Here is a 13,169-nt window from a genome sequence, read left to right on the forward strand (position 1 = left end):
TGGCCTAGGCTGCTTGGCCAGTGCCTTCTAGTCCTGTCATATTCTGGTTACTACAGTAACTCGCTGTCTTCCATTTCTCCCACTCCAGCACTACAAAGTCATATCTGCCAATGCACCTACAGCCTTTTTCCTTTCTCTGCTTTTCTCCACTCCCTTTTCTTTCCACTTCTCTCAGCACAAGGAGTTGACTCTGCATGTAAAAGCCCTGTCCTATCCCCCCCCACGTCCATGACAATCTCACAGACAGCACATCATCGTCATCCATCGTTACAACACTGTCTCTCCCCCCATCCCTAGCCCATTCCTCCTCCTTGCCCTCACAACACAACCCCCCTTGCTACTCTTGTCAGATGCAGTTGCAGTATGCAGTCTGGCCACACTAACCAGTATCAGTGGCCAAATGTGTATGAGATGAGCTTGTGTGTATGGTTTCTATTTCTAAAGGAGGACTTTTTTGCCCAGAACCTCAAATCTGGATAAACATCAACTCTATAATGGAATGACGAGAATGAAAATTTGTGCCGGAACAGGGCTCAAACTCGGATTTTCTGCTCGCAATAAGCAGGATATCCGGGTTTGAGTACCGGTTCGCACAAATTTTCATTGCCATCACTCCATCATACAGCTGGTGGTTGTCGATATTCACAACTGCAAATACATTTTATGTATTTTCAGTGTGGTGAGCCATGGCGCTAATCAGATGAACAGAACCTCCAGGTTACCGAGGCAAGGATGCTCAGCTGGCCTGGAGAAATGATCCTAAAAGACAGATTCATTTAAGGAAACAAACATAGTGGAAAAACTTCAAGAAAATCCCCTACACTAGTACAGGAATGTCATGTGCTGTAAACCTAACAATATGACAAGGACAATACTTTACATAAAATAAGTAAGAAGAAGCATTGGATAAACACTGAATTCATGAATCAGTACCCACTCTACTGTGGAAACCATGGGACTGAACCTTGAAATGACACAAATACGTTCAGAATGGCATAATGTGGCTAGAAGGGATGACCTCAAGAGACATGGGAAATAAAGCACAGAAGTAGAAAAAATTTCTTTTATTTTCACTTCTCTTTCATATGCACTTTTAACAAAACTCTGTAGTACCCCACTCCTATTTCCTAAGTTCATACATTACAAGCTTTCTTAGTTCCTAGTTCATCACTTGTATTCTTATTTCTTTTTTCGTTTTAAACTTTATGCTCTGTATGTTGTTATGAGCATATAGAAAATATCATACTATGTAACTTTCTTTTTTGTTGACACATATTACCTCCATAACCATGTATATACTGCATTATACTAATTTCTGCTATCTTGAAAATGCAGTCTTGCTTCCTTCTGTGATTCAAGTAGTATCTGACAATAATATGAAAAAGATAGATTGCTACTCACCTTATAGTGGAGATGTTGAGTTGTAGACAGGCACAACAAAAAGACTGCTAAGCAAGTAAGCTTTCAGCCAAATGGCCTTCTTATAAAGTACACACACACACACACACACACACACACACACACAAAACCACTGTTTCTAGCTACCGAGGCCGGACAGCAAGCAGCTATGATGTGTGGTGAGAGAAGCAATCTGGGTGGCAGAGGTATGGAGAGGGAGGGATAGCACAATAATGGTGGGGGACAGTGAAGTGCTGCTTGTGGGAACACACAGGGATGTGGTGGGGACACGGTAGGGCAACTAGGTACAATTGGGAGGTTACATGGGGGACAGGTGGGGAGGGGGGTGGAAAAGAAGAGAAATGAAAAGACTGTGGATGTGTTGGTGGAATAGAGAGAGGGCTGTTGAGCCCTGGAATGGGAGCAGGTTCGGGGACAGGTGGGTGAAGGATGGTAACAAAGGTCGAGGCCAGCGGGGTTACAGGAATGTAGGATATACTGCAGGGAGATTTCCCACCTGCACAATTCAGAAAAGCTGGTGTTAGTAAGAAGGATCCATATGGTGCAGGCCATAAAGCAGTCACTGAAGTGAAGAATGTTGTGTTGCACAGCGTGCTCAGCAAGTGGCTGGTTCTGTTGCCTTTGGCCACAGTTTTTCAGTGGCTATTCATAGGGACACACAGCTTGTTGGTTGTCATGTCGATGTAAAATGCAGCATAGTGGTTGCAGCTTAACTTGTAGATCCCATGATAGCTTTCAGAAGTAGCCCTGGTTTCGATGAGATAGGTGATGCTTGTGATTGGACTGGAATTGGTGGTGGTGGTGGTGGTGGTGGTGGTGGTGGTGGTGGTGGGAGGAGGATGTATGGGACAGGTCTTGCATCTAGGTCCAATGATGATGTTTGGTTTGTGGGGCGGTCATCAGTTCCTGTGCACACAGTCCAGTATGATGATGGAAGGATGAGGACAACACAAACACCCAGTCCCCAGGCAGAGAAAATCCTGAACCCAGCCGGGAATCGAACCTGGGACCCCGTGATCCAGAGGTAGCAACATTAGCCACTAGGGCACGAGCTGTGGACGCATCTAGGTCTGCTACAGGAATATGAGCAGTGAGGCAAGGGGTTTGGAATGGGGATAAGTAGGGATATTGTGTATGCTCAGTGGGTGGTGGAACACCACTGTGGGAAGTGTAGGAATGATAATAGGGTAAGATTTCCTCATTTCAGGGCATGAAGAGAGGTAGTAGAGAATGTGATTCAGCTGCTCCAGTCCTGAGTGGTACTGTGTTATGAGGGGAATGCTCCTTTGTGGTCGGACCATGGGGCTTTGGGAGGTGGTGGGTGATTGGAGAGATAAAGGACAGGAGATCAGTTTCTGTACAAGTTTGGGAGGGTAATTTTGGTCTATGAAGGCCTCAGTGAGATCCTTGATACATTTGGAGAGGGACTGCTACTCATTACAGATGCTATGGCTATGAGTAGCTAGGTTGTATGGAAGGAACTTCATGATATGGGATCGGTGGCAATGTCCTATTGCTTGGTGGTCAGTAGGTTTGATATGGACAGAGATACTGATGTAGCTATCTTTGAGGTGGAGGTCAACATAAAAGAAGGTGGCTTTTGGGTTGGGGAGGACCTGATGGGAGAGAAGGTGTTGAGGTTCTGGAGGAATGTGGATACAGTGTCCTCACACTCAACCCAGAGGTTTTGGATTCTGGGTGGTTGGGAAGGATTTCTCTAAATGGCCAATGAATAAATTGGCATAGAATGGTGCCAAGCAGGTGCTTTACTCTGTGTTTACAGTACTTGTATTTTTTGAGCCTAACTGCTTAATCAAACTTTTATTCAATAATAGTTTGTATTTTTATGTTAACTAGTGCGACAATTCTTCTGTGATATAGTAATACAACCTCTTTCATCATATCATTGGTTCCTCTTTAACAACTTGGATATGAATTTTCCAATATGAGAACATTGATATTTACAATTATTAATGGTACTGCATATTTTCATTTGTCATTCAGCACCCAATAACTGTTCACAGAAAGCACAACACACCATGCACTTCCAGATACCACTAAATATGTTATATAGTGAAATTCTGCCCTATGTAACCATTCCTGATGCAGACTTGCAACTGCACTTTGCTATACAATTTGCTCATGCTCATTCAGATATTAATCAAATCATCAGAATAACCTTTTCCATGTCTATATAGCACCGCACTTCACAGTGAAGTGTTACAAATGTAGGCAGCTACAATGGTGCTTTTCTGTAACCCATTGTTGTTGGTCAGTGATACAATTTTCTTACTGTTGCACTAGTATGTTACATTTTTAATATGATTTTTAACTTATTTTATATTTTTTTGCAGCACAAGAAAAGCAAAAGTCACCACAAGAAATCGAAAAAGTCTAAAAAGAAACGAAAATATGCAAGTGATACATCTGACAGTGAGGTATAGTAGAACAGTAACTCTATCTATTGTTTGGTACTTTTCAACAGTAATTAAAAGAGCTTACATATTTGGTACTGAAAAATATCTGTCAGATTACCCAGGGTTATAACAGGTCACAATACACATTGATTTGTTGTGCAGATCTTTACAGAGGTTGGAAAGAATGTCTATATCCCCTCTCTTATTTCAATTTTGGTGGGTGGATTTGCTCAAATTGTGCCCTTTGGACATTAGTGGTGAAGTACTTGTTACTCCATTTCCAGGAAAATCAGCAGAAGATCCAGGAGTTTACAAATACCTGTCACAATGCCCTGACTGAACAACTGTAGAGTACCATCTGCACACTTTTGTTTTGTTCTATAGTCCTCAGTCATGAACCAGTGGGCAAAGTGTGGATGCATAAGTAATAATCAGCCTTTATATGTTAAAGTAATAACAGCGAAGCACCATTGTTGAACTCCTTGTTCCTAAATTTTATATTTTTGTGAGCTCTAATTTTTATATGTATTATTATATTCTATTGTGCCTGTACCTGTCACCTCATAAGACAACTGGACTCTGTTAAACTAAATACTTAAGACTCCATCACATCTGTTTGTTGGTCTTAACCTCTAACACCAATTGAAATTGACATAATTTGAGTTGGACATGGAGTGTTTACCTTTGGTTATGTAGGAGAACTATAGAATCAGGATGGTTGGATGGGTATTTGACCCTCAACTCCTTGCCAATACACCTGTGCATCTTAACCAAGCGATTCCTCTGCTTGGTCAAGAAAAAACTGAAGACTTTACAGAATGTTCATAGAAACAATACTAATAAATATGAACTGACTAATGAGGGAAAGTCTTTCCTACAAAATACTGAACAAGATGATTTTGATGCATAAAATCTTCCTCATATTATACTCCACAACCTATTAAATAGTAATTTATTCTGCAAGTAGTTTTGACTGGCTGTCATCATTTGGGATAAGGGGAGCACCATGATGTAATCATATTACACTTTAATATATGTTGTAATTATGGATCTGTGATTATCCCTACAATTTTTTCCAGCAGTGTTCTGAAAAATCAGCCAGCAGCAGCCCAAATAATGAAAGGAAGATAAAGGGACATCATAGTGAAAAGTCCCGCAGAAAGAGAAGCCATTCATTATCTCCAGAAAGTGTTTCCAAGAAGAAGAAACAGTAAAACATTGTACTATTGTAAAAAGATACTGATTTTACCAAAGACAATTTCAGGCAAATGCAACAGTCACCTTTTATGATTAGTAAAAATGAACTTGAAAAAACTGCTTGTTATGTTTTTAGAAAATCAATTTACCGTATTTACTCGAGTCTAAGCCGCACCTGAAAAATGAGACTCGAAATCAAGGAAAAAAAATTTCCCGAATCTAAGCCGCACCTGAAATTTGAGACTCGAAATTCAAGGGGAGAGAAAAGTTTTAGGCAGCATCTCCAAATCGAAACAAAATTGGTCCACTGTAATATGAGACAATTTAGGTCGAATGAATGACGATACAGCTACAGTAGTTTGGTTCAAGTCGTAAGCTTAGCAGTTAAGCTTTACCAGGTAGCCATTGCTATGCGTCAGGCGCTCCGTCTGTATTTATACGGGTACCCTTCCTTTTTCACGTGCTTCGTCTGGTTTGAATTGATTGCTTATTTTTCTTTGTTATAGGTGTTTACGTCACTCTACGCTGAAAATGCATTACTGTACTGTGTCATGCATTGTTTGTCGTACTCTGATACTGCGTATTTACGGCCTGTCGCCGATCGCGGCATGGCTTGCTTTTGAGCGCGCTACCGCCGCTTACAAATAAAAAAAAAAGAAAAAGAGAGAGAGAGAGAGAGAGAGAGAGAGAGAGAGAGAGAGAGAGAGAGAGAGAGAGAGGAATCGTCTCATTAGCGAAACAATGGCAAGAGACTGCTATTTGTTGTTACTCACACTGCTGCTTTCTTTGATAATGATTAACAAGAACCAAATAATAGACTGCGTATGATAAGATGTTCTGAACGAGAGTTTAGCGAAAATTTTTCTCCGTTTGAAAATCTTTGCAGGCGCCTCTTTAGTACATTACATTCTGCACAGAAATTAGTCATCTTAGATTTAAAAATCTAGGCAATTGCCTCGCTTCATTTCTGACTGTATCACTGTTTAGCATAAGAATAATACGAATATACACATGACATGATATGTATATTCTTCCGCGTTTGCTGTTGTCTCACTCTAGTTTTGTGGTTTATTACACAGACAGGATTTAAATGAGATAGTAGCAAACACGAAACAATACATGGCAAAATGTTTATATTCGTATTATTCTTATGGTGACGAGAATACTGCATGTGATTCACAATTTATAAAAGTTCGTATTAGCAACCATCTCTTCTCACAGATAGGAAAAAATTCAGAACGTAGAATTGGCCATATTGACAAACATCCTAAACATTCTTGCCAGTCGGGTTTTCGTAGTACATTGAAATGCTGCTACATTCGAAGATGAACAATACGGAATTAGTATTTACTTCGTTGGATAATGTATGAAAATGCAGTGGTTGAAACTCGGCGCGGAGAAAAAAAAGCTTGTCTTCCACTTTTTTTTTTTTTTTTTAATTTATTTACTGACGCAGAGGTTTTGGCGCCAGTATTTATCTTTGTGCCTACAAACAGCACCCTACAAAGCATGCCTGTGTAGCGCTACATATATTCGACGGCAGAACTAAGTTGTGGCGGCACCCACCGACATTTTTAAGAACTTCCGCTTGCTTTGCACTCGATTCTAAGCCGCAGGCGGTTTTTTGGATTACAAAAACTGGAAAAAAAGTGCGGCTTAGATTCAAGAAATACGGTAAGTGTGAATATCACCAGCTGATGTCCTAATGTGAAATTGCTAATTGAAGTACTCAGACAAAATCGTACACATCTTACCATCAATCCAAGTGATTCCTGAGTACTAACAGTTTCACTTCTTACCAGTTAAATATGTCCCAATTTCTATAACCAGCCCTGCTGTTCGTATTTTTAACACCAAAACTTTTATATGAGCATTTAAAGGAGTTTGAAACCATTTTCCTTGGCATTTTTCAGTATCAGACTTGAATGATGATGCAACAAATCTTGTCATTCACACAAGAACATAAAATGTGACATTAGTGCTTCTGAAGAGCAGCACACAAATTGTTGGAAATAAAGCCAGACCCCTATTTACTTTCTTATATTCTTCTTCAAAAATATAAACAAGATTTACATGTAGCTGTTTACTATTGTTACAGTTTGATGCATCAGCCACAAAGTTACAAGATCACAAAACTGTCACAAGTAGTATAAGCTATGTTGTTCCTTTGTCAGTAAATTCAAATAAACTATTATTATATTCCTTATGTAGCTGATTTTATAATTTGTCAGCATGGTGAACATTACCAATTGCAACACATAAAGGGTCAGAATCTTCTTGTGACCCAAACATAGTTCCATGCCCAGAAATGAGCAATAACACTTCCCTCTCCAGTAGTCCATACTGTACTTGCCTGATATTTCAATAGCGTAACTCACAGTCTTCATAACGTGCGCCCTGAGGCTGAATCCAATGTGGAACAGGACCATTATTTATGCCTATGTAGGGATAGGTGCTCTGATCTGTCCGCACTGCTCCATGTGCTCCGAGGTCTGTGCTGCTCATAGCAGCAACCGTACTATTTTACAACTGTAGCTGTTCCGACTGCTGTACACTTTGTGGCTGTTGTCATCTGATGTTCTGTTCCGCCCACAAGTGGTACTGGACATTCACGGCCAGATAATAATCTGATAGCTGCTCCTAGCGGGTGCAGGCCTCATACGGAGCATTTGACATGACCTGCTGCAGTAATAGAACAGCGTAGTCCATGGGAAAGCTTAAATGATTGAAGTCAGAAGATTGAACTCACAGTACAACTTGGGAGGTAGAACAGAATGAGAGATGACAAAATTATTAACTGACAACAGCCAAAAAAAGGAAACGCACAGCAGTCGGAACAGCTACAGCTAGGAAATACTACAGTTGGTGCTAGTAGTACATCGGATGGAGTGCCAGATCATTGATGAGTGCTTAGCCCCACAGAGGCATAAATACTGGACCCATTCCACAATGGATTCAGCCTCAGAGCACCTGATGGAGACTCTGTGGATTACCTGCAGAAAACATGATTATCCAACATGACAATGCCTTCACACAAAAGCCTGAAGACCTACAATATTGAAGCATTCAATTGGGGCAGAGGTATGATACACATACATGGTCTAGTTTTATCCAGATAACCTTTTAGCTAATTCTGTTTTTTTAGGTCATTTTTGGAGTTGCCACTACCACTTCTCATGCTTTGATTCAAACTGAAGTATGGAGGAGACCATTTTTGGACTTATTAAGTGGAGAAATCTATGTCAAAACAGTTGGTGAGTCCTTTTGAGATATTGCCAGTGTCCTCTTGGACCTTCCCGTCAAATCTCACTAAGTCCATAGATGCAGTAGCAATCAAGTAGTAAATTATTTTGTTGTGGGTTGGCTTCAGATCAGGCTGTGCCGTGCTGCAGGTTTCATTAAGTGCTATATCTTATTTTTATTGGCCGAGCTTGATCTCATGAGGCCTACAAACTGCTTTTCAGCAAAATAATTAAAATGACCAAATCAGGGGTCTTGAGTTCTGTCTTACTAAAGAAACCAAAAGGCAACTGGATTTTTTGTAATTTTCTTGTTCTTATAGTACATGCGGTTCAGAATTAAAATATTATTCACCCCAAGCAGTCTGATGTAACTCAAAAATTCTCGAGAAAATAAACTTTGAGGTATTCCAACCATGTTTAACTCACTACAGCTATAACAATTTTTCGATGAGCCACTATGCTCTGTGCCATGTGAGTGGCCCAGGTTTGATTTGCAGATGATGGATATTTTTGAACAAAGTTGCATAGTTCACGAAGCGTAAAATACCTACAGACAAAAAGGAAAAAAAAATTTTACTGCTCGAGACAGGTAATCACTGGTTTGAGTCTTATTTCATTCATCCCCTCCCCCCCCCCCCCCATTCAAATACGTACATCAGTTATACTCAAAAGTGTCCTATGTGCAGCCCCAGAGGCTTTGTGAGGTCTCCGCCAAAATAATACCAACCTAAAGAACAAAGCACATCATGCACTGACAAAAAACAGCTCTTATAAAGATTGTATCAATGTTGGTTTTAGAATTTTTTTCTCTTCTTCTTTCAATGCATAATAGTTGACAATCAGGCAACAAGCAGAATAATGAATGCACAGTGATGCTATGATCAAAAAAAATAATTGTACAAAGAGGTTTGCAGTTTTCTCATTTGGCTGTCTATACTTACCACCTGGGGCTATATAAATCCATGCCGAGTAGCACAGAGTATAGTTTCTACACGAGTTTGCGATTGCAATGTGTAGTCAAATTTGGCACGGCGAAACCATGCACTACACACTGACTGCTGCGTATCTGATTTGTGCTTGTTGTTGACTATAGTTGTAAAATTTAATATTTTGTGGAGATATTATTCTACATTTGACATACTGTAAATTTACGCTCTTGATTTTAAAAGACGGGATAGAGTTTTGGCTTAAAGATGCTGCAACAAAATCTTGCATCTAAAGTTCAAAGGTGGTTCATTCGGAAGATGCAGCATTAAGCTCAAAGATTTCCGATCTAGACTAAGGTTCAAGATGATGCTGTAACAACTTCAGGCTCCATGGTTTCAAGCAGTAAGGTATCTAATGATCAGTAAAGGTGATAAAAAGAAAACATGACAAATGCCTCAACCATATGCACTGGAAAAATCTAGGATGGAATAATGATAATATTATGGAAAGGATAGACTGAAATGCCGAGTCACAGATAGGCTTATCTGCGACTCTTAAGTCTCTGCTGTATGGTGGGTAGTTTGCTTCCCATAGTATTCTCATTTCCCTGCATGTTATACAGCAAGCTATTTCCAAACATTGCCATGGTACCTACTAAGATGCACTGACATTTAGAAAGTGTGCACCCTAATTACAAACACCAGAATGAACAATTTTTTTATACATAAGAAAGAACAGCTATATAAAAAAAACACTGAAGTATGTGACCCAAACTGTGAATGAAAAAACTAGAGAGACATTGTATTTGGTCATCTATCACAATGCACAAGCGGACAAAGTATACATTATCACCGGTAATATAATAAAACAATGTGTAGCAGACATAACACAATGAAAAATCTATAAAGTATCTTTCTACAGTCTGCTTTCAAACAACACTGTTTCATGTTGAATTAATGCTCTTGCAGGCTATATCAAACGGGAACTAGCTTATTGCTTTCACAGAAATTCATCTTGCAAATGATGGACTGATGACACTGGACTGGCCATCTTGCTGATAATGTTATGATAACCATGTAAACATTCATTTGAAGATGATTTGCTTTTGCTTATGTGTGCATCACTGCCAACTGACACTACTGCAAAATAAATTTTTAACATGATAAACAATTGGTTTGAAATATACCACCTTGATTGGAACGATATTATCAATATTTGTACAGATTGGTCAAAGGCTGATAAAACAGCAGGAGCAGTATCACTGAGAAAAAGTAAAGTGCCAAACTGTCATTCCAGCCATTTCATAAACAAACACTCACAATAAAGATGCCACCAAATCTAAAACTGGTTCTTAATTAAGTAAAGATAATCAGTTACTTTTCAGTGCAAACTGTTTTGAAGATTATGGAAGCAGACACAAAACATTACTGTTCAACAACAAGTTTACATGGTTACCTCAGGGTAAGACCTTAACAAGATTCTTTAAACTCAGAGCTAAATTACAAGCTTTTATGAATGACATTTCTTTTAAATTAAAAGACCATTTGAGTGATATGACTTGGTTGTTCAGACTAGCTTTTTTGGCAGATATCTTTGGAAAAATTGATGAATTAAAATTATCTTTACAATGAAAAGAGATAATAGTTTTCAATACTAACAACTGTGTTAAAAAAAGAAAGTAGATTTTTGGATAGCGTTGGAAGAGAGAACTAGAAAGCTTTTTAACAGTGTGTTCTTTGGTGAGGCAGCAGAATTACCAGATGAAACATTTGAAGGATTGGTCCAGTGTCTCTATGATATGTATCATATTTTGAGATGTATTTTCCTGAAGAGCAGAATAAAAAGACGGAGAATGAAATCATGGGTTCAGAATCCTTTAGTACAATCCAGAAAATATGTCAAATGAAACCTATGAATCCTTGTCACAAATGGCATCAGATTCAAGCATGGACAAACTTTAAAACAGTATCACTTGTGGATCTTTAAACTTCCTGGCAGATTAAAACTGTGTGCCGGACCAAGACTCGAACTCAAGACCTTTGCCTTTCGTGGGCAAGTGCTCTACCAACTGAGCTACCCAAGCACGACTCACGCTCCTTCCGAACTTAACAGAAGCTGTGAGGACGGGGCGTGAGTCGTGCTTGGGTAGCTCAGTTGGTAGAGCACTAGCCCGCAAAAGGCAAAGGTCCAGTTCGAGTCTCGGTCCGGCACACAGTTTTAATCTGCCAGGAAGTTTCATATCAGCGCACACTCTGCTGCAGAGTGAAAACCTCATTCTGATCACTTGTGGATGTTTATCATGAACCCTGCACCAAAAATCTACAACTTCCCACACAGGCTGAGACTGTTCTTCTCATGTTCCCAACAACTTAAATGTGTGAAACTGGATTCTCAGCATATGCAAGACAAAAGCCTGCAATAGACTGGATGCTGAATTTGACATGTGCCTTCAGCTCTCCTCTATGAAGCCTGACATTGGACCGTTGGCCAAAAATAGAAACAGCTTAATGCCTCTCATTAAATGGGAACAATTTTATCAATTTACGGTGGAATCAATACACAGTATTTTGTTTATTGTATTATTGTGTGTTTATTATTATGTAGTGGAAGTCAGTTTGTATAATATACCAATTTTTGTATGTTTTTCATTGAATAATTATAATTGAAGGATTAATACAAAACTTAAGTCTTGCTTACTTTAGGGCTCTGTAAAATATTTAATATTTCAAAAAAGTTTGAAGTGCTGGCCCACTTCATTTAAATTTAAAATTTATGAAATGTATTCTGATTAACACATTTCTGTAATTTTTATGAAAAATTCTCTACTTAACACAAAAAATTCACTTTCATTGCAAATATAAATTCATAATTAATGATGTTTATAACATTTGTTTTAAAATAAAAAATATAACAAATCAGTTTTTCCATCTTCATATATTTTACAGAGGAAATACTGATAAAAGATTCAACTTAGAAACAAAGTTTGCATTTGCCAATCAAACCCAGGCTGCCCAACTGGCAGGCGAAAACTTTCTACCATAGAGCCATGTGGCCCATCAGAATCATCATCCTAGATCTGTGAATTAAGGAAAGTCAGGAAATTTGAAGACCGATTTTCTTGAGAATTTTTGAAGAACTGCATTGAGCAGCTTTGGCGAATTAATAGTCTACTCCTGAAGTTCAAATACCATAATTAAAAAAAAAAAAAACATCTGATTGCTGTGTGGTCTCCTTGTTAAGACCTGTTCTCATCCGTCCCTGTCGCACTTTTCATAGCATGCTGTGTACCAAGTGATTCAGTAATTACAGACACTTTCTTAACAAACATACCATTCACTGCATCATTGAATTGGCTAAGCCACTGTCATGAGTTGTGCCTGGATACCTCAGTTGCTACGATCAAACAATGACAATACTATGAAAAGTCTTTTATGACCATCTTTTTAGCGATTGTTGCGGGACTCGGCTGCTCGATAGAGGATGTCAAATTAAACACATTTCAGCCGTCAATTGTCAACCTTATTTTATTGGGCATCAAGTTTCAGCATTTTACTAAGTCATTGGGTCACTGTAGCAGGTAGATATCTACTAATACCAGTGTTGCTAGCTCCTGCTTTGATCAGTTGCCTAATAAGGTTGACAATTGGACAGCTAAAAGGTGTTTAATTTGACATACTATGAAAAGGATAGTTGCTACCATATAGCGAAGATGCTGAGTCACAGATAGGCACAATAAAAAGATTGTCCAATAAAGCTTTCAACCAAACAGGCTTTCATCAGAATTAGACAAAAAACACACACACACACACACACACACACACACACACACACACACACACACACACGTAAATGCAACTCTCTCTCTCTCTCTCTCTCTCTCTCTCTCTCTCTCTCTCTCTACACACACGATGACAATCTCCAGTTGCCATGGCCATACTGCGAGCTGCAGTGCGCAACGGGAGAAACA

The 13,169-nt window shown here is 39.1% G+C and overlaps 1 protein-coding gene across 4 annotated transcripts in view; it reads left to right on the top strand.

Moving 5' to 3' along the window:
- The window catches only part of LOC124711271 (nucleolar protein of 40 kDa-like), a 67,045-nt gene extending 61,758 nt beyond the window's left edge, over positions 1 to 5,287 (top strand). The window contains exons 6-7 of one of the 4 annotated variants that reach the window (XM_047241255.1): positions 3,774 to 3,857; positions 4,916 to 5,282. In XM_047241255.1, the coding sequence (XP_047097211.1) occupies positions 3,774 to 3,857; positions 4,916 to 5,050 (219 nt within the window). In that variant the 3' untranslated portion in view covers positions 5,051 to 5,282. Of the gene's footprint in view, positions 1 to 3,773; positions 3,858 to 4,120; positions 4,843 to 4,915 lie in introns of those variants that run through there. The other 3 variants (XM_047241252.1, XM_047241254.1, XM_047241253.1) reach the window with 3 other exon arrangements.
- The last annotated feature ends 7,882 nt before the right edge of the window (positions 5,288 to 13,169 follow it).

The sequence above is a fragment of the Schistocerca piceifrons genome, chromosome 8, assembly GCF_021461385.2.
Source record: "Schistocerca piceifrons isolate TAMUIC-IGC-003096 chromosome 8, iqSchPice1.1, whole genome shotgun sequence".
NCBI classification, from domain to species: domain Eukaryota; kingdom Metazoa; phylum Arthropoda; class Insecta; order Orthoptera; family Acrididae; genus Schistocerca; species Schistocerca piceifrons.